The 25981-nt window shown below is 41.9% G+C and overlaps 1 protein-coding gene across 10 annotated transcripts in view; it reads right to left on the reverse strand.

Moving 5' to 3' along the window:
- Nucleotides 1-25981, reverse strand: part of atp8b4 (ATPase phospholipid transporting 8B4) — a 302360-nt gene that overhangs the window by 124663 nt on the left and 151716 nt on the right. For 9 of the 10 annotated variants that reach the window (XM_059952733.1, XM_059952732.1, XM_059952731.1 and 6 more), the window contains one exon: nucleotides 15394-15452. In XM_059952733.1, the coding sequence (XP_059808716.1) occupies nucleotides 15394-15452 (59 nt within the window). Of the gene's footprint in view, nucleotides 1-15393; nucleotides 15453-23842; nucleotides 23871-25981 lie in introns of those variants that run through there. The other variant, XM_059952739.1, reaches the window with a different exon arrangement.

The following is a 25981-nucleotide window of genomic DNA, read 5'->3' on the forward strand; positions in this document are numbered from 1 at the left end:
CTACTTCCCATTCTCCTAAACCAACTGCCCGATTCAAGCAACCAACTGACTACTGATCTCATCATGACCAGGCCCTGATGACTACCCATTTCCTAATCTGCAGCTGTTTCCTGCCTACAGGTCCCTATACACAAACCCAAACTGCCTCGTGGCCCTCAAACAAAGACAAAATCCTTGACATCGTGCTTTCCTATCCCATATCTTGCACTTTTTTCCTTCACTTCATGCACAAAATGGAAAAAAAAGCAGGGAAGTGCCTCAAGCTGTCACAAATTTTATTTAGCACCGAATGAAGGGAAATCAAAACGACTATCATGCTGAAGATCTGAAATAAAAAGAAAATGCTGGAAATACTTAACAAGCTGTGCAGCATCTGTAGAAAGTGAAATATATGTTATACAGTAAGTCAAAGGCCTTACAGGAGGCTCATAATCAAGTTGTTTGCTCTCCAGTGAAAGATTTAAATGGCCACATGAAGGCTATGTATTTCTAAATCAAAGTTCTTTAAAAATTTAAACAAAATACCTACTTCATGTTAACATTATGCTTCTTTGTCACAGCAAAACCTTGCTGCAGACTAGATCTCTTCAGCAGCTTCATACAGACTATGCAACCAGTTACTTTGCTGTTGCAATTCCATTGTTTCTTCCCCATTGCCATCAAGGTCTTGACCAACCCAGTAAACCCTAGATGATATTTCACTTACTTTCAACTTGCACTAATGTTATGTTTATATTAATTTATTTTTGTCATGTAAATTATGTACACATGTTTTAAAAAAGTCTATGTCACCTTATACTTGTGAATGTTGTCATATACTGTGCTGCTGCTGCAGAAAGTTAGATTTCATGGAATTAATACACTGGGTATGTACGTCTATGACAATACACTTGACCTTGATTTGCACTTGACTGATCCTGCAGTTTGATCATGCAGAAACTATTGGATCATGCAGTAGGTTCACCCGAACGTTATCCATTTCATTTTGTTCGATTATCTTAGTCCTCAAGGCATTTACACAAATACAATGGTTTGATTTTATTTCTTACAACAAAGAAAAAAAAATAATTTCTGTCTATTCATGGGACTGCATCCTGCAGCATTTTTGTATTTGTTTGAGGAAAAATCATTTCCACTGAGATTCAATTTAAAATCGTTGTCAAGGGAGCTGTTATGAATAACCATTTTGTTCAAAAGACCATAAGGATATGAAATGATCTACCAGAAATAATGATGTCAACTGAACATCTAAGTTAATAATTAAAAGGGAAGCAGATAAATTCCAGGTTCACAGAATGATACCCACGCCGGCAATGCTGTAGAGACATTTGCTAGTTAACTAGCCCCACTGCCTTGTTTTGTCTTTATTACCCTGTATTATCATTACTTTTCAACTATTTATTCAAATACCTTTTGAATTTTGATGCTGAATCTGTTTGCACTATTTCTTTCAGCCATGGTATTCAAAACCCACCACAATTTGCATCTATAATATTTGTCAATGCAATCTTGATTTCTTTTGTCAATCATAGTAATATCTGTGTCCTCTGATTCCAACTCTGCTTCTTAAATCCAACATCAAAGCCACTGATGGATACAATAGTGTCTATCAAATCTCCTCACCATTTCATATATATGAAATTGGTGAAGATCTGGGAATGGGAACAAATGGGCAACCTTCTCAGCCAGTCGCCGCAGTGCCAATATTGCACTGGTTTGCGACACACACAAAGTGCTGGAGGAACTCAGCAGGCCAGGCAGCATCTATGGAAAATAGTCGACGTTTTAGACTGAGACCCTTCATCAGGATGGGAAGAGAAGATGAGAAATTAGTGCAAGGAGGTGCGGGTGGGGAGGGAAGGATGAAGTACAAAGTGGTAGCTGATAGGTGAAACTGGAAGAGGAGTATGGGTGATGTGAAGAGCTAGGAGGCTGATTGGTAGAAGAGATAAAGGGCTGGAGAAGGAGGAACCTGACAGGAGAGAGTAGAAGACCATGGAAGAAAGGGGAGGAGGAGAAGAACCAGAGGAAGGTGATGGGCAGGTAAGGAGATGAGGTGAGAGAGGCAAATGGGAATGGGAATGTTGTGTGGGGGAGCATAATTACTAGAAGTTCAAGAAATCAATGTTCATGTCATCAGGTTGGAGGCTACCCAGATGGAATACAGGGGGTTGCTCCTCCAACCTGAGTGTGGCCTCATTGTGGCAATAGGGAAGGCCATGCTTCTCATTTCCCTCTGTCACCTTATCAGCTTCCCAGCTCTTTATTTCACTCCTCCCCCTCTCCCAGTTTCACCTACCACCTTGTACTTCTTCCTCACATCCCCCCCCACTTTCTTGTTCTAACTTCTCTTTTTTTTTACCAGTCCTGATGAAGGGTCTTGGCCCAAAACTTTCACTATTTACTCTCTATGATAGATGCTGCCTGGCCGGCTGAGTTCCTCCAGCATTTTGTGTGTATTGCTTGAATTTCCAGTATCCGCAGATTTACTTGTCATCGCACTGGTCTGTGTCAGTTCTTTACAGCAGAGTGACTTGAAAGTGCGGTAGACACTGAAATTGACATTTCACTTATACGTCAAAGAATCCTTCAAACATAATCCCACCACTGGTTTTGTCTTTCACTTCTCCACTTTCTGCATTTTCTTGTTGGGATCGCTCACTTTGTGGATCTCTGATCCACTCTTCCATCCCCACCCCACAGCACCTTCCCATGCAATGGGAGGAGATGCAATATCTGTCCATTCATCTCTTCCTTACTCACCATCCAGGTGAGGAAACGAATCATTTGCATTTCATTAAATCCAGTCTAGTGCACTTGGTGTTCACACTGGGGCCTGCTCCACACTGGAGGAACCAAATGCAGGTAGAGTGATTACTTTTACGGAACACCTCAGTCCACCTGGGGTGATCTTAAACTTCTTATTACATGCCACGTTAATTCCCTTTTCCACTCCCTTTTTTATCTATACATCTGCAGCCTCCTCTGCTGTTCTAATGAATCCCAACATAAACGAGAACATTCACACCTGTCTCCTGTCTATCCATTCTACAACCCCCTGAATAAACACTGAACTCTCCACCTTCAACGAACTGTCCTCTCATCATTTCATTCTCGTGCTTTTGTTCCTTTCTGCCTCAATCTTCATCTGTTTAATCTTGCTCAATTACCTTGTTCATACTGCAATACAAACTTTGATTAGTGCCTCAGCAATCTCACCCCCTACAGCTTTCAGTATTTGCACATACACAACGACGATTTAGTGGCTGCCTTACTTCCATTTATTTTCAAATTCCTTTTCATTACTTCTATCCTCAGTTGCGGCTCTTCGACATTTGCTGCAGATACTCTCATTATTCAGCTTCAGTTTTGCTTTGTAAACTCAGATTGAAGAAAATACTTTTCTACCACGTCCTTCTGTTAAGAACAAAAGCATAACGTTGTCACTTCAAACTCTCATTCTTTCTTTCATTGGGGAGCTAATGAAACAACACAGCCCAAGGCTGTGCTGTGGGCAGCCTGCAAGTGCTGCCATGCTCCTGGCACCAACATACAGTAGCAAACCCACAACTTGCTCCAACCTGCGTGTCTTTGGAGACTGCAGCGTCTGGAGGAAGCTCACGTGGTCATGGGAGAATGTACAAACTTCTTAAAGACAGTGGGCACTGGTGCTGTATAGAGTTACCCTAACCACCACGTCACCACGCTGATCATATGGCAACCCATATGTGCAGAATACTGACAGCTGCAGGGATACTAAGCTGAGATACTAATCAAAGTTTACATCATAGTGTGAACAACAATGTAACATAAAGTACAAGAAGATTAAGCTAGCAATTTCTACTTGACCTCTTTTTATGTTCTTAAATTAATTCACTTTTTTGATTGATTTGTACAGATATCCTGTGGTGGGAGGGAGAACAGCCAGTGGTTGTGGTACATATTGGCACCAATGACATAGGTAGGAAAAGGGAAGAGGTCCTGAAAGAAGACTACAGGGAGTTAGGAAGGAAGTAGAAAAGCAGGACCTCAAAGGTAGTAATCTCGGGATTACTGCCTGTGCCACGCGACAGTGAGAATAGGAATAGAATAAGGTGGAGGATAAATGCGTGGCTGGGGCATTGCAGCAGGGGGCAGGGATTCAGATTTCTGGATCATTGGGACCTCTTTAGTTAAGAAAGCCTATGGGATGCTAGGTTTCATTAACAGGGGGATTGAGTTCAAGAGTAGAGGTCATGTTGCAACTCTACAAACCTCTGGTGAGAACGCACTTAAGGGTAGTGTGTTCAATTCTGGTCATCTGATTATAGGAAGGATGTGGAAGCTACAGAGAGGATGCAGAGGAGATTTAAGAGGATGTTGGCTGGTTTGGAGAACAAGTCATATCAAGCAAGGTTAGCAGAGCTGGGACTTTTCTCTTTGGAACATTGAAGAATGAGAGGGGATTTGATAGAGGTCTACAAGATTATGAGAGGCATAGATAGGGTGGATAGTCAGTACCTGTTTCCCAGGGCACCAATAGCAAACACCAGGGGGCACATGTACAAAATTAAGGGAGGGAAGTTTAGGGCAGACATCAGGGGTAAGTTTTTTACACAGAGGGTTGTGAGTGCCTGGAATGACTTGCCAGGAATGTTGGTGGAGGCTAAAACATTAGGGGTATTTAAGAACCTCTTGGACAGGCACATGGATGAAAGAAAAATGGGGGGTAATGGGGTAGTGTGGGTTTAGTACTTTTTTTAAGGATTATATGGATCGGCACAACATGGAGGGCTGAAGGGCCTGTACTGTGCTGTAGTGTTCTATGGTTCTATGGTTCTTGGTAGTCCCCGAGTTACGAACGTCCGACTTACAGACAACTCGTACTTACGAACCAAAGAAGGAGAACGTCACCTGCCATTTTAAGTCGGATCGTGACACCATCTACCATTTTAAGTCGTTGCCATTGACACTGTGTTGAGTGTGTAACTTTGTATTTGGCTTAAATTTTTCTTAGTATGATTCACCCTGACCCCGCCCCCCCCTCCCATTCCAGTCGGCTGGTGGTGTAGTGAGATCAGCGTCGGGCTCGAGAACGGAGTTTCCTAAGTTCGATCCAGTGACAGACCGCTCCCGTGCTGGGTTTATGTCGATCCAGTGACTCCCGTACCATCCGTGCCGGGTTGATGTTGAGTTCACAACTCAACCTCGTAAAAAAAACACTGCCACCTCCAGTTTAAGTTCCCACGCGGAATATTGTGGAGGATCAAATACAGTACCCAAACCTGGCACAGCCCCCACTTGTCCCATTTAACCTATCTCAGTGTGGTGGACTTTCAGACTTGGGGAATTCAGTGCAGTGGTCCTTATGACCCAGCAGACCTCGGGAGCCGGCGGAGGTCGGGACCCGCTGCCTGCAGTGTTTCTGTTCCATTGATGGGAAATGATCGTGATTGAAAATAAAGTGGAAATAATAAAGCATTTGGAAAGAGGTGAAAAGCTAGTTATTACTAAGCAATGTAGTGGTTTCATTATTGGAATACATATGTTTCTTTAGTGTTTTATATACATAGAAAAGTAAAATACATACTATATACTAAGACAAATGTTTGACTAACTGATGCTAAATAATACCGGATGTATTTGTTCCAACTTATGTACAAATCCACCTTAAAGACGAACTCAGGAACGGAACTCGTTCGTAACCCGGGGACTGCCTGTATACATTTCCTCAGATTGCTCAGTCATACTTTGTTAGTTTTCTTGCTTCATGCTCTTTAAAAACAACTCCATGCAGTCCTACCCTCTATTGCCCATGGACCCAGTACCCTTGACGGCATTGAAGGGTACGCTAATTGCAATTAGTTCGTGTACTTTCTGACAGAATATGGTAAACCGACAGCTTATCTATTTTACATGCTAATGCACAGGACCCTGATTCGAAATAAATCACTCTTCGAATAAATTCTTTTCGGACTTCCAGCCAGGTACAGGTATCAATGTTCATGAAGATGGCAAGATTGTCATCGAAAAGTTAGTAAAATTCTATACTTGTACCCGGCTGGAAGCCCAAGAAGAATTTATCTGTCACATACGCTGGGAAAGTACTAGATCCTTTTTCAAATCACTCTTCATTGTTACCTGGACAGAAATCCCGGAACTCCCTTCCTGACAGCACTGTCGGGGGTGGGGGAAGGGCTTCATCTCAAGAACTATACCAGCTCAAGCGGGCAGCTTCCCATAGGCTTCAGAAGGGCAATTAGAGTAGGGTACCATGTGTTAGCCTCACTAACAACACCCGTGCCTTATAAACAAAATAGGAATTTTCATAACCTGTTCACTGATTGACCTGCTAAATATCCAAATTGATTAATTTGGCTTGAGACCTCTTCCACCCAATTGAAGCCTCCAATTTCCAGTTAAGGATGTGAATGCCATGTTCTTCTTTATCCTCTATTTTCAACTTAAACAATGTAGCTTGTGGTCAATATTCTGAACTTCAGGCCTCATGCTTCACTGATTTTCTTATCTAGAACTAAGGTACAGACAAATTAGGAACACAGTCCCTCCCCATTATCCCAGTCTATTATGGAAAGTTGCACCGTGATACAGCCAGTAGAGTTGCTGCCTCACTGCTCCAGCAACCTGGGTTTAACCATAACTCTTGGTGCTGCCTGTGCGGAGTTTGCATTCTCCCCGTGACGAGCCAGTGTTTCTCTGAGCGTGCCAGTTTCCACCCCACCTCCCAATAACCTGTGCATTGATAGGTTCCGTAGCCAGTGTAAGCGATCCCAACATGCAGATGAGTGGCAGAATCTGGGGAGGGGGGAGTTGTGGGAGTTATGCATAGTATAAAATAGGATTAGCATAATGGGAGCTTGATTATCAGAAAAGACTTAAAGGGTTGAAAGTGCTTCACAACTATCTATGATTATAACCCTCCAAACATCTTTAATTATAAAGAGATATCAAATCATGTCTTTCCTACAGACCCCTTCACCAATCATCCCCATCAATATTGCCCAGATGTGCTTCTGTAATCACATCCTAATTTTTTGTTCTCTATCTCATTTGAAAAGTTTATACTAAATTATTTTCCGCATGATATGATTCAATTTCAGGGTAAGTTTCCACTTGGCTCTTCACATCTTGCTGGATCACAGTGTTATTGACATCTATACTTGAACAGTGTAATCCCTGCATGGTTCTGCTCCCCAGAGCAGAAAGTAGGACATTATAACACAGTAGAGGCATGTCGGCCCTCAATGTTGTGCCAGCATTTCAATCTAACCCTTCTTTCCTACACAGAACATAATGCTCCATTATTTTTCATCTGTGTACCAGTGTGCACAAATCTAAGTCTCTGAATTGTCTCTAATGTATCAACCTCTACCCCAGATGGTGCATCCCAGGCAATTATCAATAATGTGTAAGATAAACTAACTTTGACATCTCACTTAATCTTTTCTCTAATCACTTTGAAAGGATGCCTTCTGATATTACCCACTGCCGCACTGGGAAAAAGGAACTGGCTGGTCACTCTATCTATGCCTCTTATAATCTTCTACACCTAAAACAAATTGCTTGTCATCCTCCTTCAATCCAAAGAGAAAAGCCATAGTTCACTCAACATTTCTTCATAACACATATTCTCTAATCCAGGCAGGGTCCTGGCAAACTTCCTCTGCACATTCTCTAAAGTATTTGCATACTTCCAGTAATGAAGTGACCAGAATTGAGCACAATACTCAAGTGTGGTCTAGCCAGAGTTTTACAGAGCTGCAAAATTACCTCATGGCTCTTGAACTCAATCTCCCAACCAACGAAGGTTAATACACCATACACTTACCTAACCACCCTATAAACCTGCAATGCAACTTTGAGGAATCTATAAACTTCAGTAAATTTATTATCAAGGTACATATTTTTCACCATATACAACCGTAAGATTCTTTTTCTTGTGGGCATTCATAATAAATTGATATTGAATAATAACCATAATAGAATCAATGAAAGACTGCACCAATTTAGACATTTAACCAGCATGCAAAGGACACAAACTGTGCAAATACCGGAAGAAGGAAATAATAATAATAAACAAACATTAACATGGAGAACATGTGATAAAGAGTCCTTGGAAGTGAGTCCATAGGTTGTGGGAACAGTTCAATGATGGGGCAAGTGAAGTTATACCCTTTGGTTCAAGAGCCTGATGACGGAAAGGTAATAACTGTTCCTGAAGCTGGTGAGGTTCCTGTACCTTCTTCCTGATGGCAGCAGCAAGAAGAGAGCAAGTCCTGGGTGGTAAAGATCTCTGATGATGGATGCTGATTCCCTGCAACAACATTTCTTGTAGATGTGTTCAACAGTGGGGAGGGCTTTACCTATGATGGACTGGGTTCTCCAGTACATTTTGTAGGATTTTCTATTCCAGGGCATTGGTGTTTCCATACCAGGCTGTGATACAGCCAGTCAATATACTCTCCACTATGCATGTATGGAACCTTGTCGAAATTTTAGATGTCATGCTGTATCTTTGCAAACTCCTAAGAAAGTAGATGCTCTGTCATGCTTTCATTTTAATTGCACTTAAGTGCTGGACCAAGACAAGTCCTCTGAAACATTAACACCGAGGAAGTTAAAGTTATTGACCCTCTCTGCCTCTCATCCTCTAAGGAGGACTGGCTCATGGATCTCTGGTTTCTTCTTGCTGAGATTGAGTAAGAGCCATATTTTCATTCTCCCTCCCACATGCTGATTGTCTTTGATTTGGCCTATGACAGCAAATGTAAATATGGCATCAAAGTTGTGCTTAGCCTCACAGTCATGAATATAGAGCAAGTAGAGCAGGGGGCTAAGCACATAGCCTTGTGGTGCACCTGTGCTGATAGAGATTGTGGAGGAGATGTTGTTGCCAATCCAAACTGACTGGGGTCTACAAGCAGGTAAATGGAAGATCCAATTGCACAAGGAGGTGCTCAGGCCAAGGTCTTAGACTAGTGGTCACCAACCCATCAATTGCGATCGACTGCTCGACCTTTAAGACTTTCCCAGTAGATCCCGAAAAAAAAAAATGAAAAGTAAATACACAAATACTGTTGGGAGATTGTTTCCGGGTTGCGGGGTTTTAGTTCCGTTCTTTCTGCCCGGTGCGCATGCGTGTAGCTCCCCCGCCACGCACTACACAGTGTACTTCAGTGGTCCCCAACCACCGGGCCGCGAGGAAACAATATGAGTCAGCTGCACCTTTCCTCATTCCATCACGCCCACTGTTGAACTTGAACCCACACGAGGTCATCAGTTGCCTAACCGCAGTAATACCCCCACGCGGCCGGCGGGAAGTGCCGTTGCTACCGGCCTGGCGTGCGGACACATGGGCGCTGCCTCTAAACCTGTTTAGCACTCCGAATGTTTGTGGGGAACCCGGTGCTGAAATATTTGCAGGCGACCTAATTTGGGCTCAGCGTTTTGTAAGTGTCAGAGCAGCCACCTCGGTGTGATCTACTGAAACAAACTTTTGTCGGCTGATAGATCCTACGGGGGGGGTGGGAACAGGTGCGGGCTTGTTGCTCTCCTTACTCAGTCGGGCGTTCCCTCTGGACTGCGACCACCATGGCCCCAGCATGGGGACCTCCGGCCCTTGACTTTGTCCCCTCACCCCACCCACGACCAGCCGCACCTGGCCAAGGCGTCTGGTGGCGGGCGGGCAGTAGGCTGTCTAACGAGGCAATGAAGCCCTCAAAACTGCTTCTGTACCTTGAGTCCAAGCACCCTGCACTTAAAGACAAACCTACTGAGTTTTTTCAGCAGAAAAAACATGAGCAGCGCGGGACAGCAGCTAGGTGCCAAGAGCCACAAAAACTAAATCACAGAACAGACTGGACATAAGGAACCCCCTTCGAGTATCACTGTATTCCCGTCGTGTTTACTCCCCCCCGTCGGCAGCTAAGTGCCGAGAGCCGCGGAAACTAAATCGCGGAATAGACTGGACATAAGGAACCCCTCTCGAGTATCACTGTATTCCCATTGTGTTTACCCCCCGCCTCCTCTGGTCGGCCGGTCCACAAGAGTATTGTCAATATTAAGCCGGTCTGCGGTGCAAAAAACGGGCGGGTACCCCTGGTGTTTATACATCATTTCTACTTTCGGGTTGTGGGGTTTTACTTCCGGTCTTTTCTGCCATGGTGCGCATGCCTGTAACTAATTGATTTGGGGTCGATCTCGCCTTTCATTAAGGCCGAGGTAGGGGATCTTGGGTCACCAAAGGTTGGTGACCACTATTTTAGAGCTTACTGTTTAGTTTTGAAGAGATGATAGTACTGCTCCGGTAAGCAAACTGGAGCAGATCCAAGCTGTTCCTCATCACCAACCTTTCAAAACTCTTCATCACAGTGGACATAAGTGCTACTGGACAATAGCCGTTGAGGCAGGATATGATGTTCTTCTTGGGCCTGTTGAAGCCTGTTTGAAGCAAATGGGTACTTCGGACTGTGAAAGCGAGAGATTAATGATCACAGTGAATACTCCAGCCAGTTGATCGGCACAGGTCTTTAGTACTTGGCCAGCTACCCAATCAGGGCCTTATGCTTTTCATGGGTTCATCTTCCTGAACGCTGCTCGCACGTCAGCCTCAGAGACGGAAATCACAGGATCATCAGGAACTGTGGGAGCTCATGATGGTTCCTCCAATTTTTTATTGTCAAAGCAAGCATTGAAAACATTAAGCTCATCTGGAAACGAAGACCTGTTGTCACTGATGTCGCTTCGTTATGCAAGTTTAGTCCATAATTGCCACTTCACCTGTGAGATGGCTTTCTGGAGATCGTACCCGGTCCTCTTGTAACTCCCTTGGTCACCAGACTTGAACGTCTGTGATCTAGCCTTCAGCCAATTGCCAATCTCAGGTCTTCTGGTTGCGGAAGACTCTGATTTTGTGGGGACACACACGTTTACAACTGTTTTAATAAAATCTGTGACAACCACAGTGCACCACAAGATCCCTCTGTTCCTCCACAGAACGAAGAATCCTGCCATTAACCTTGCACCCTGTCTTCAAGTTTCACCTTCCAAACTATTGGACTTCACACTTTTCTGGTCTAAACTGCAGCATCATTTTCCTTTCCTCTTTGTTTTCGTTCTTCCTTTAATATTCATAGAATGCTTTTTCCCCCCTGATTTTCTGCTCTTAGAGTTAAGCTCTCTCTCCACCTGGCAAGAGTACCTGCAGCTAGAAATCCTCCGGGTTCTGGCTCCAAACCAGGTACGGTTGTGCAGGGGTGAGAGCAAGCAAAAGGTCAGCCCTGTGTGTAAAGAATGATCTCTTTCTCTTTCTGCCTCACTCCTCCTCTATGGCCGTATGCTCTCCATGTTAATGAAGTGCATTTTATCATGGAGTTGATCTTCATTCCTTTATACTATTACACTTCTCACCATCATCTATACGCCTCACAGTATTTCATCTAATTTCTTTGCTACTGTGCGGATTAGCATACCGTACCAGCAGTAATCATGAGTTCATGGTCACAGACCTATTAATTTAACACATGAATGGTTCAAACTGCCTTAGCAGGAACTCCATTATTCTTTTAACGTGATCTATCTGTTCAGGCTGCTTCACTTCTTCCGAATCTCTTCTGCCCACTCCAATATGAAAAGTTTCTCGCAACCCATCTGGTGATCAGCAATTGTAGCTGGAAATCCCACTGTGTGATTTTGCAATGTTCCAAAAAACTTAACTCAACGTTTGAGGCACATGCCTAAAATGAATAAGGTCAACTGTGCTATAGTATAGTGGAATCTAATTTACTTTATTTTTTAAATTCAATTTAAGTCACGGGGGAGAGGAATGTTATTTTGTAACACAGTTAACAGTGGAATGAGTTTCTAAGCATACATGAATAGCACAATAAATCCTTTCAGCTGGCTACAAGTTAGGGTTCATTGGTTTTGGTTGGACTGAAAAGAAATTCAGATGTAGTCTATGCATTACTGACTTTACTCCTACAGAGCACTGAAACAGTTCACTCCACACATTCACTTCTACCTGCTGCCTGTTAACTTAAACATCCTATAGAGGACCAACCTGTCAGTTTCAGTTTCACTTCCAGCAAAGTCAGAAAAAAATTCCCGGCAGCAGAGGTCACTGCTTTATTCACTCAGGCTTCACCTTTAGCATAGGTCTCTCAGCAGTGAAGTATTCATGTGCCTCACTTTGCCATCAAGAAGTTTTGATGTTAGACCCCGATTCCTCCCAGATCAGAAGTGCAATACGCTGATGTAAATGGCCTCCAGCTAAATGATTTCCCTCTCTGGGCCCAGTTTAATTGAGGTGATTAAAAGCTTTCTCTCCTCAAGGTACTCACTCATTTCCTAGTTCTCCCTTATCACCATTCCCTTCCATACTGTGAAATTATCATCTCACCTCCAACCTCAGTTGTTTCCAAAGGGTCTGTCTGTTTTACATTATTATTATTACTGAGATAAACCACAAAATAGGCCCTCCCAGCCCTTTGAGCTATGCTGCCCAGCAATCCCCTGATTTAACCCCGGTCTAATTACGAGACAATTTACAATGACTGATTGACCTACCAACTGGCACATCTAAGGACTGCAGGAGGAAACTGGAGCACCAAGAGGAAAGCCACATAGTCAAGGGGAGCACATATGAACTCCTCACAGGCAGTGATGGGAACTGAACCTGGATCGCCTGTACTGCAAATCATTGTGCTAAGTGCTAACCACTACACTACCGTGCCTGTCTTACTCCTTTCAAATTTGCAACCACCTTTTGAATAACTCTTAGTCTGAACTGCTCCAGTGAACTTCCTACAGTATTGCATGCCACTTATTAAAGTGACCGTTGACTGCATATTTGACTGATATTCTTGACCTATCTGCATCCTTTGAGCAAATGAACCACACCATCCTCCTCCAAAGCTCCTGGAGCCCATTCTACTGGATGGCTCCACAGCATTCAACATGGTGTTATGGCTGGCAATGGTTTCTTCCTGTTCTGTTACCACTGGTGTCTCCCAAGTTCCTATCTGACATGACTATTCATGACTATTCTGTGAAAATATACCCAGCAGTTGTGAAACATGCTGATGACAGCTTCATCCCACCACTCTCGGCTTTTCTACAATCATCAATCAGACACCTTGACCAACAGTAAATACTGACTGCATAGGAAGTCCCATCAGCTCAATGTTAGCAAATCAAAGAGATTCACTTCAATTAGCACTCTTAACATAATTTCCTGACTATCAAATCTACCCTTCTCTACGGCACTTATTTGTAACTCAATGTCACCATTTGAGGTGAGCTTAAGATCACATGTCCATACTATCATAACGATTGCTGTTCAAAGTACAATTTGTCTCAGTCCTTGCACTTATGCCTTTGTTCCCTCCAGAACTGACTATTGCTGCCTACCTCCCCATCCTTCTTTTACTCTCCAAGCCATTCATTCGCTGATAACCATTAACTAATCTGCACCCCATCCCAGAGACAGAGAGGGCGAGGGCGAGACCATTAAAATAAAGAGTGTTACATGGAAGCAGCAATAATAGATGTGGAATAGAGTCAGGGTATTATCGGAAAACAACAGAATTCATTAACACTCAAGCAGAAACACAGAAAATTAAACAAGCGACTAACTTGAAACGAAGTTAACAGCACTATGCTTCTATAGCTCCCAAACGATTAAACTTAGAAATAACACAGTCTCAGAACGTCATGTTCAGAAAGCTTCAGGGATTCACAGGGGAATTGATAGTAGAGACTTTTAGATTCAAAGTGTAGCGAAGAGACCATCTTGAAGACGGAGATTCAAAATACGGTGAAGAAGCAAGTCTCACAGAGATACGCTAGAAACGGCCACTGTATCTTTCCGAAGGCGATTCGGCAGACACACAGTACCCGAAAAGCGAGAATTTCACCACGTAACTGACAGGAGACGTCCCTTTTCCAGGATTGGTCACCACACACCCGAGACTTTGCAGGGGTTCACCAAAGTGGGTGCCAAAAATCCACGTTTAGATTATCCAGGTCCATGACTTACGAAGTAACTCCAACAGTAATTTGCCACAGGGGTGCCTTCTTCAGTAAACTACCACACCCAGACAAGGGTTAACACACACGTGGTATTCACAGAGGTTTTCCCTTGCCAGAGAACCCACTTGTATGAATTAACTATGTGACAACCACACTTTCGTATTCGAATGGAATCAAATTCACCCTTACAGACTACTGGGAATCAAACTCACTCATTAGGGCTACTTGGAGAGAGTCAAAATAGTGATCTCTTTGTCACTAGGTTGCTTCCGTTTCAAACCTTTTCTATCCCCTCTTCTCTGCAACTGCATCCAGCTGCAGCAACCGTGAGAGTCATTTATCAATACTCTGGATTGATCTCAACTCACTCCTTTGGGCGACTTGGAGAGTTTAAACCAGCGACCCCACTCACTAGTGCCTTTCCATGATCGAAACCATACTCGACCCTCCGGAGCAATCTTTGCTGCTCCTTATATACTGTTGGGGTAGATCATTGCGTGACACTCACAGAAACAAAGCCACAGATTTCTAGTACATCACATACCATCCCAGGTGTTGAAACTGGGGTTCATAACAAGAGAAACACACTAATAAAGTTGGCAATTCTTTTTTAAGTTTATGTAAAGAGCATAAGTTATGTGCTATGATTAAAGTGAACTGAACCACTCAATTTCAGTAGCTATAATTTCAGTGCAGTCTTTGGCCAAGGAGTACATAATTTGTTTTTTTTTGTGTGCTCATTAACGAACATAACAAAGCCTATCCTTGCCACTAAGCTTTTTGTCACCTGCCCCAATCAGACGGCAGATTTTACCTCAAAGCTCTCTTGTGGAATGCTTTGGGATGTTACTGGAGCCATATTTTTGTTGACTTGTTTGACTCTTCAGACAAGGCAAATGCCTGATAATTATTTGAGATCAAGCTGAAATTATAACTGCTAATTGAGTGAGATGATGTATTAGATATTATGGATTCTAATGTAACACTGGTGAAAGATTGATACCAGGGAGGGTGTAAGAATTAACACTTATACAGCCATTCACCTTGAGCTCGAAACCTAGGACAAGATAAATTACTGGTGTTTAATTTAATGGATATATAAAATATGATTGGAAAGTTTTAAGTAATAATATTTATCATAGTTTGTTTAATTCCCATATAAACAGCTGTAACCTATTTTATTTTGTGGAATAACAGATAAACGCACAAATAAGTGCACCCATTTGCTAATAATAAAGCAGATCCAATATAATACCGGTATCCAAATAAGGCTGGTTTGTGGTTCAGCAGACATCTATAATATCTCATTCATTACAAAGCAATGACATATGGACTACTGATAAAGATTAATTTATCACTTACAGCATACTCAAATTTTTCATTATATTCACGGTTGTTGGCAATCACTCGCCTCTCCTCCTCTGCAAAAGAAAAGAGAATTAAATCTAAAATGTAACAAACTTGGTGCAGAGAATTGGCTTAATCAGACATACAATTAAAAGGAAGTTGAAGATTTCCATTAGAAGCCTCATTATTTCCAGAGCTATATTCCCAATACACTTGAGTCATACTGAGAGTCAGACAGCACATCGGCCCATTGTGTTTGAGCTGACAATCAAGAACCCATCTACATTAATTTTAACTTTCTTCTCAGACACTCATCAATTGTGCTCCCTCCTCAACTGATTTTCCCTGTCATTCAGCTGCAAAAAGTGCAATTTAGAGTGGTCAATTAACATACCTACCAACATGTTTGGCATGTAGGGGGAACCAGAGTACCTGGGGAAAACCCATGCAAGTCACACGACAGACTCTGCACAGATAGTACCAGGTCAGGATTTGATCCAGAGTTTCTAGAGTTATGAGGCAGCAACCCCAATTGACCTGAACTTGAATTGTTTTCTTTTCAGACAGCGATGGCTTTTCAGGGGGAACAACCTGTTGGGAAATACAGCTGTTTCCTGGGTGGACCATTGGCAAATGCCAAAGAGTTCAGGACCCTTGCCTTAGTGCATAAGTCCAGAACATGCTTGCTGACCAGTGAGTTTCAGTACTGAACCACACAAGGTCTAATGGTGCAGCAAGACCTTAATAAATTCCTCAATATTTACACCAGCACATCTACCTGACTGCACAACTAACCCAAGCAACACACACCAAATGCTGGAGGATCTCAGCAGGCCAGGCAGCACCTATAGATCTCGGGCCAGTCTTGGGGTGTTGTGGAGAGTATGGGGGGGCTGTCAGAGGTTATAGCAGGACATTGATAGGATGCAAAACTGGGCTAAGGAGTGGCAGATGGAGTTCAACCCAGATAAGTGTCAGGTGGCTCATTCTGGTAGGTCAAATATGATGGCAGAATACAGAATAATGGTAAGACTCTTGGCAGAGTGGAGAATCAGAGGGGTCTTGGGGGCCGAGTTCATAGGACACTAAAAGCTGCTGCACAGGTTGACTCTGTGGTTAAGAAGGCATACAGTGCATTGGCCTTCACCAATTGTGGGATTGAGTTTAGGAGCCAAGAGGTGATGTTGCAGCTATATAGGACCCTGGTCAGACCCCACTTGGAATACTGTGCTCAGCTCTGGTCGCCTCACTATAAGAAAGATGTTGAAACAACAGAAAGGGTGCAGAGGAGATCTACAAGGGTGTTGTCTGGAATGGGGAGCATGCCTCATGAGAATAGATTGAGTGAACTCGGCCTTTCTCCTTAAGATGTAGCCAGTGGGAGATCCCACTTCTTCTGGTGGACAGAGCATAGGTGCTCGGCGAAGCAGTCGCCCAATCTACGTCGGGTCTCACCAATATACAGAAAGTCACACCGGGAGCACCGGATACAGTAGATGACCCCTACAGACTCTCAGGGGAAGTGTTGCCTCACCTGGAAGGACTGTTTGGGGCCTTGAATGGTAGTGAGGGAGGAGGTGTAGGGGTGGGTGTAGCATTTGTTCTGCTTGCAAGGATAAGTACCAGGAGGAAGATGAGTGGGGAGGGACTGTGTAAGGAGCGATCCTTGTAGAAAGTGGACAATGGGGAGGGGCGGGTGAGGGAAAGATGTGCTTAGTAGTGGGATCCCACTGGAGATAGCAGAAGCTTCAGTGAATTATGTGCTGCATGTGGAGGCTGGTAGGGCAGTATCTCCCTCCTGGCACTTATCCTTGCAAGCGGAACAAGTGGTGGCCACCCATTTTAATTCCACCTCCCATTCCGATATGTCAATCCATGGCCACCTCTACAGTTGTGATGAGGCCATGCTCAGGTAGGAACAACAACACATATTCTATCTAGGTAACATCCAACCTGATGGCACGAATGTCGACTTCTCGTACTTCTGGTAATGCCACCCCCCCACCCCCCCTTCTCTATTCCCAATCTTCTTTTCCCTCTCTCACCTTATCTTCTTGCCTGCCCATTACCTCCCTCTGGTGCTGCTCCCCCCCTTTTCCTTCTTCCATGGCCTTCTGTCCTCTCCTATTAGATTCCTCCTTCCCCAGCCCTGTAACTCTTTCACCAATCAACTTCCCAGCTCTTCACTTCATCCCTCCCCCTCCCGGTTTCAACTATCACCCTGTGTTTTTCCCTCCCCTCCCCCTACCATTTAAACCTGATCATCATTTTTTCTCCAGTCCTGCTGACTGTACTTTTTTCCATAGCTGCTGCTTGACCTGCTGAGTTTTTATGTTAAAAAAATTAACACATTTTTTTCTTTTTTTTTAAATTGTTTCTGTGATATCCACTAACATTCAAAAACTTGACAGCTGGCAAAGGTTGTGGGCTATTTGTAGGAAAGATTTCTTCTGCCTCCGACATGACCAACATACACGTAGTACTCTGCTGCCATTCAAGTCAGGTACTGTCGACCAGGGTGGTGAGGCACTTCAGCAAGTTCAGGTTGTTATATTCTTTGCTGTATATTCACAAGATAATTTCAAACCAACATGATGATTACAACACAGTCTTCATAAAGAGTTGGTCTAATAAAGGGTTTTTCATCAACAACTTCTCAGGAACCAACTTCTTCCCCTCCACCATTAAATTTCTGAACACACGCATACTTAACTGTAATTTATAGTGTTTTTTAAATTATGTATTACAATGTACTGCTGCCACAAAATGACAAATTTCACAACATATTCCAGTGACATTAAACCTGATTCTGATCTGGAACTCTTAGTATTTTTTTCTATCCACAGAGGCTGACCAAAATGCTTAGTTGCTTCCAGCATTCAGCTTCGTTGTAGGTTTTCAGCATCTGCAGATTTTTGCTCCAATTACTTTCCTATTGTACTCACGTCTTCATTGCAAACGGAATCATCAATACTGCAGTTACATTGCCATTTTGCACTCTATCATCTCCCCAGTTCAAGCGCAGGAGATGTTCTATTATTACCCTCATATACTTCCTACTCATGCTTTAATCCAAAATAATTAACCTAATTGTGGTCTTCCTAATTAGTTGGACGAGGCTGAGTTTGATCACTTGCCTGGATTTCATAAGATTGCCTGTTGTCTTCATAATAAGAGATGACTTTTTTTTTTAGGTGCTTAATAGCTCAGATACAATTTGACCTGAAGAAACAAACCTTAGCAGCAAAGTACAGCTTGTGTTTACAGCTCCCTCAGGGATTTTATTATGTTTCTGGTTGCAATATGCCATCAGGACCAGCGCTCTGTGATTACAGCCAGAAGGCATGAACTTTTCACATTACTGTTACTTGCCATAAGTCTTTTCATGCTACCAACTCAAGTCATGTTTTATGAGTATTTTTTATTATAATATACTCCCAATGTTCCCTTTTGCCTTACAGAGCTCTCCTGTCACCGCTCGGCACAGGTGTCCATTTATTACCCATTTGGTACATGCTAGCTCTTGAAGCAATGACATTTGTGTTTTGTAACTCCAAAATATCAAACAAGAGACGTGTATCTTAGTTTTGTTTTCTTTTTACTTTAAGCAAGGTGAGTGCATATGACGCGGTGGCATCATAACGTATGCCATTCACATACTTTGTACGCATAACCCATAATGAATTATGTAAACAACAAAGGATGCTTAATCAAACAATATATCTACAATATTACTCAAATATTACTAAAATATTCAATACATTCCTCTGCACACTTCCCTATAAACAATTGTCTTTCACATAATGATTATCCAATCACTCACTCATGTCAGGGGCAACTTAATGTGGCAAATTAACTTCCAAAAATTGCATCCTTGGGATGTGGGAAGCAATAGAAGTATCTTAGGAAACCAATGCAGTCACAGTGAGAACGTTCAAACTGGGCATAGACAGGACCAAAGGTCAGAATTGAACCTGGATCACTAGAGCTGTGAGCTAGCAGTACAACCTGTTGCCCCAATGTATCTATCTCTCCAAGCTGGGGAGGTTTATAGTAAATGCATCTTGGTTCATTGAAGTATTTTCTGATCAGCTGATAGAACAACATAATTGGGTCAAAATTTTCCCTCAGCTCCAAAGTTCAAAACTAATTCCTATTTTTCCCTCTATTTCGTTTCAAAATATAAAACAGAAGTTACCAATTATCAATGTGAATTCCAATATATAGTAGTAGTAATCTATACATTCAACAGTTATATGGAAGTTATAACAACTATTTGAAAGTTGCTAAAAAAAAATCCTGCACTTTCTAGCTGAGTCCAGAGCAAATTACAGCAATAAAGTGTCTATGTTCAATGCTTAATGTAAGCTTTGAATGGCAAGGATTTACCTCCTTATAACACAAAACAGAAAAGGAGTATGTTATATTGAAAATGTGGTCAAAGAAGAGCATTGGACCTTGGAAGCACCCACTTTAGTACAGCAAGTCTCATTGTCTGAGCTTTCCTTGCACGTTTAGCAAAATTGTTTAATGATAATTCTGGACAAGAGTGAGGTACCATGGAAGGTCAAATTCTGCCAGGGCTCATCAAAATGGAAAGGACATTGGAAACACTGATGGATTTGGGGTACGTGTCCATTGCTTAATGGCAACACAGGTGGAGAAGTTTGTTAAAAGGCTTTTGGCATGTTGCCTTCATGACCCAAGGCATTGAGAACAAGAGTTGCAGCTGTACAAAGCATTAGTTAGACTGCACTTGGAGTACTGAATACAATACAGGAAGGATATGGTAGCAACAGAGAGAGTGCCGAAGAGATTTTGCTAGGATATTGTCTGGAATGGATGGTTTAATTATAACAAGAGAATGGATAAACTATGTTTATTATCATTTAAATGACAGAGGCTGAGGGGTGACCCATGAAGCTTTATAAAATTATGAGGACCTAGACAGAGTTTTTCCCCTTGAGGCTGGTGAATGGAGAACCAGAGAAAACAGGTTTAAGGTAAGAGTGGAGAAACTTAGAGAAGATCACAATTAGAATCAGGTTTATTATCACTGACGTATGTCATGAACTTTGTTGTCTTCTGGTAGCATTACAGTACAAGACATAAAATTACTATTAGTTACAAAAATATATAAATATATTAAATAAAAATATTTAAATAATAAATAAAAAAGAGGAAAAGCAAGCCATAGACATTTCAAAAATCTGATGGTGGAAGGGAAGAAGCTGTCTCAGAATTGCTGAGTTTGTGCCTTCAGCCCCTGCACTTCCACCTCAATGGCAGTAAGGAGAACACGAAATGTCCTGGACACTGAGTGTCCTTGATGATGGATGTGGAGGCAGATACAATCACAATATTCAAAGTGTTTGGACAGACACATGTCTAAATGGAATGTCTACAGTGATGTGGGCAAATGGTTTTAGCTTAGACAGGCATTATATCTAGCATGAGAAAGGTGGGTCAAAAAAGGCCCATTTCTGTGCCGTATCTTTCTAGGATTGTGATTCCATGACTTTAAGTAGCAAATGCTAAGATTTTCATGAACATATTAAGTGGCATTCTTTAGAAAAAGAGGAAAACCTAGATATTTACACAAACCTAAAAGATGGTTAACATGCAACTTTTCCCTATTTTAACTGTAAGTTCACTATTTTGTTTCATTTCTGAAATAAATAAAAACAACAAAATGTATACTCTCCATACATTTAATACTGGATATTTCTTCTCAGTTTTAATCATGTAAATTGAATATTTTGCCCTATTTACAAGAGAAAAATAATCATATTTTATGATTGAATTTTAAAATGCCAGACCACACAGTTGGTCTTTGTCAATTCTGTGATTATCTAGAACTCATCCCGTTGGCAATAAAAGAGCTGCAATTTCTGAAAATCATGATGCTCTTGTTTTTTTTTGTCCTGCTGCTATATGTGTTATCTCTTCATGAATTCTGGCTGCAAACTGGTCCTTTCAACAGCATTTACAATTGAAAGCTGTTACAGGCCATTTAATGTGTGCTAAGAAAATTTTAGTTCAACAGTTTGAGACAGTTAGACATATATAATTATCATTAAAAGGCATTTCTGTCATGAAAAGAATGCATTATGTAACAACATTAATCTGGGAATGTGAAGCCATAATCATTACTTAGAAACTTTGACCATTTATTTTGTGTGGATGACCATATTAATACAGAATCATAACTTAATGCACTAACTAATAACTGGATCAAAGTAAACTGGAAATCTCTCACTTTTGGTCCTACAACCTCTTTCTACGGCTGCTGGTAATCACATGAGTTTAAGTGATAGTCGGTTTGTGTAAATTCTCTTTTGTTTTCAGTAACAATCATGGCCCAGTAACTCGTTCCTAATGATAGACTCAGTGGTTATTGAATTCAACTTAATTTGCTTCATAATTTTCTTCCACACTATATCCTGCCAACTTTTACCAAATTTCAAAACAAGTACGTGTACGAGTACGAGTACATGATCTTCATCCAGTGGAAGTAGATATTTGCTACTTGCAAATGGATGGATGTACCGTATTCTGGAGAGTTGTAGATGGGCACATGCACATGCTGGGAACAGAGAGATGTGGAACATGCATGGGTAGAAAGGATGAGTTTAATTTGGCTTCATGCTCAGCAAAGACGTCATAAGCCAAAGGGCAGGCTCTTGTGCTGTACCTTCTGTTCTATGAACAATTGGACACTTTGATCTTCTACCTTTACACCATTATCACCATATCCTAAATAGATGTGGTAATAATGACCACAAAAATTACCAGAAACCAGGGTAGTGCAGCAATTAGCACGACACTATTACAGATTGGGGCATCCGGGGTTGGAGTTCAATCCTAGCATCCTCCATAAGGAGTCTCTCTACTTCCTCCCATGGAATACGTAGGTCTCCTCTGGGTCCTCTGGTTTCCTCCCAAAGTCCAAAGACATAATTGGACATTGTAAATTGTCCAGTAATTACATTAGGGTTAAATTGCAGTTGTTTGGTGGAGTCAGGTGGTGCAGCTCAAAGGGCTGCAAGGGTCCATGCTGTATCTCTAAATAAAATAAACAATGTAAAAATCCGGAAAGAAAGTTTTGTACATTTGAACTTTAGAGAATAATCTCTATGAATATGCATGAAAGATAGAAATATCTTAAGCTTTTTGCCTTTGTTAAACAGCGGCATTTTCTGTTTTCATATCATTTAGATGCTTGTTCAGGTGAGTTACTGAAAAGTCTGATTGAAGGTCAACAATTTGAAAACTTAACTTGGTTCCTCTTGGTCCTGATGAAGGGTCTCGGCCGAAACGTCGACAAGTGCTTCTCCCTATAGATGCTGCCTGGCCTGCTGTGTTCCACTAGCATTTTTTGTGTGGTGTTTGGTTCCTCTCTCACCTCATTTACTGAGTATGGTCACACTTAGTTTTAATTTTAATCTTCTTCAATCTGTTATCAGCATCACAGATGCCACCATAAGGATATGATTTTAAAATGATTGACATATTCCCATTTTGATGAGTTGGGGTACTTACCCTGAAATTTGACTTGCTGCCTTCAAGATGGTTGATGAAATCTGCACCAAAATTTTTTGTGAATTGTGAATACAGGCTAACTGGCCTTTGAACGACAATAATTAACAGCTTAATCCTTGCTCAGATTATGTCTCGTAACTGTCTTTCTAAAACGCTGAGTAAAACTTAACAACCTCTCTGACTCTGAAAAATTAACCAGTATGAAGTCCCATTTCCTCAGGAGAAAATGATGACCTTAAAAAAATAACTGAAGTATTGCTTCTGAATTTTGCTTTATTTGTTAGTCCTTGTAAATTATCTTAAAGAAAGAATAACTTTGTTTGTCCCCCACCCATTGAAACATACAGTGAAATATGTTGTTTGTGTCAAATCAAATTAGCAAGGTTATGATGGGGGCAATCCATAAGTGTTGACATGCTTCCTCAAACACCAACACAATCCTTCTGACAACTTACTAACTGTATGTCTTTGGAATGAGGGAGGAAACCAGAGTACCCAGAGGAAATACACACAGTCATGGGGAGAAAAGACAACAGCAAGAATCGAACCCAGATCAGTGATTGTAAAGCGATTACGCTAACCACTACACTATGTCACCACTCTATGCCTCCATGCCAGCCCTATGTTTTAAATCTTGTAAAATATTTAAAATATTTAATCTGTCCTTTATTGACATCCAACAAACCATGGAAATATGATCGGAACTGTTTGAAAACGTCCCAGCTGTTTGCGCAACCTTGACAGGGGTCTTTGAATTCAAACTGCTCATGGATGACATGATTTTTGTCAGACATACATAAAGTGAAAGGTGAAGGTGTTTTCTTCTACGCAAAAGGCCTACACTTTTCCAGGATTAAATCCTTCTAGTAATGCCATATTGAGGCTTGAATCAGCATGCAGAGGATAATTAAGTTGTGCTCACTTTTCAGAGGCATGACCCAGCCATAGACACCGTAACACAGATCAAACGCGGGGGTCTTCATCACAAGCACAGCTTTCATCACACTGCTCCAAGAAAATCAGATAAATTATTACAGCATTTAGTCAATTTAGTCAGATGGAAACACAGCGGCTATCGTGGCAGTCAATCTTGTACAGGTTGCCCCAAGAGGCAATTATTCTGACTGCAGAGCACATAATGTTCTTGGCTATATGATGAAATAAACCTTCCAGGAAAATGACCCAAAATGACAATCCAACTGTTCAAAGCAGCTTCACAGTTCAGCTCATTTAATTCCCATCAGTTAAAATAAGTCAGAAGATGTTGGTGCATTTCTTAATCTAAATGTAATTGACACTATTATTACTATCGTCCCCGTTCCAATTATAGATTTAAAATGCTTGATATGCCAACAGCACCGTGAACCCTCTGCTGCAGTTTGAGTTTACTGGCAAAAGACTCTTGGTATCAAAGAATCTGCCAGCAGAGAAGTCCATTCAGCCCTCTATGCACATCCCTACTCTGTCAAAGAGCAAGAAATGGTACTTGACTGTTACACTCATGCCACATGGATGGTGGGTGGTGTACCGATGCTTACTTCAGTTGCGGGCCCACCACTATATTACATCCTTTCTGTTGCTTTGGGGTCACAGTGAGGCTACTGACTGGGGGAGCTAGAGACTTGGACAATAAGCTTGATATGAATCAGGGCACTGGGGCATCATAAGTAGCCAGAAGGGGCAATCTGAGCCCAGGGGCCATCAGGCGATTGACTGCTGTGAAAGCACAGGTGCTCTTGGTGTCATGGGAGGTGAAGCATTATACCAGCGAGCACTTGCGACTATTGCAGTCTACCAATGGTGCTCCTGGGATAACACAAACTAACTTCTGCACACAGGTTGATACTGCTCGTGATGCAGGCTCACCTCATGCTAGAAGCGACTAATTACATTTTCAGGACGTAACAAGCTCATTATTATTGTACTCACTGTGGAAGTATGAAATTCTTGCCACCTAATTCCATCAAATTATTGGTTCATCTTTGCATTTTCCCTACAACCCTGCAAACCTCTCCAATTCCCTTATGATAGTTATTACTAATCCTACCCCAGTCACCCTTTCACACTGTGTATTCCAAACCATAATAATTCAAGTCCTCAAATGAAAAAATCTCATCAGTTCCCCTTGGATTCTTTGCCAACACTTCCAGGAAAAACTCCGCAAGTTCCTAAAAGCCTCCTCCTGGCTGAATGCCACTGACCACCCAAGGAAGGGAGAGGCCCCTTTCGCAGAAGGAACGATTTAAAGAGACAGCTTAACCCTATTTGTTTCAAAATAAGCATTTGGACAGAGGACTGTTACATCACCCTGGATCACATCTGTATCCAGTTCCTGTTGTTCCACACAGCAAGCTGCAGTTGTATGGGCACAAGATAAATAGTCTTATCTATAAAAGAAAATCAGTTCAATGTTTACAAGCCCGGGAGGCCTTGGATGGGGGCTGTCTAATTGCTGAGAAAGCAAATTCAGCATGCTACAAGATTCTACCTATATTGCTTTCCTCATTACTTTATGTTATAAAATAAAAACATCCATTTTCTTCTTGTCACCAACACTCTTGTGTATGGTCGTGTAGTCATCCAACATTACATTATGACCATGCCGTGTTAAAAATATTTCCTGTGTGTAAACTGTTGCAGCAAAGATTTTGAAAACCATCGGTATTTATGTTAGTGATTAAACACGTACATGACTGAGCAATAAATAGTGCTATCATGGCCACTTCTTTATTGCTTTGCTCTTGCATATGATTCAACATGAACAGAATTCTTAAATGGAAAATACACTCTGTGGCCACTTTACTAGACATGTGATTATTTGAGTTACTGTCGCCTTCTGGTTGGCTTAAAGCAGTCCAGCTGCTCCCCTCTGATCTCACTCACTGACAAGGCATTTTCGCTCACAGAACGGCTGCTCAATGGATTTTTTTTTGTTTCTCATGCTATTCTCTGTTTACTCTAGAAACTCTAGCGCATAAATTCCCAGAAGATCATCAGCACTTTCTGAGATACTCAAACCACCCCATCTGGCACCAACAAGCATTCCACAGTCAAAGTCACA

The sequence above is a fragment of the Hypanus sabinus genome, chromosome 28 (assembly GCF_030144855.1).
Source record: "Hypanus sabinus isolate sHypSab1 chromosome 28, sHypSab1.hap1, whole genome shotgun sequence".
In the NCBI taxonomy this organism is placed as follows: domain Eukaryota; kingdom Metazoa; phylum Chordata; class Chondrichthyes; order Myliobatiformes; family Dasyatidae; genus Hypanus; species Hypanus sabinus.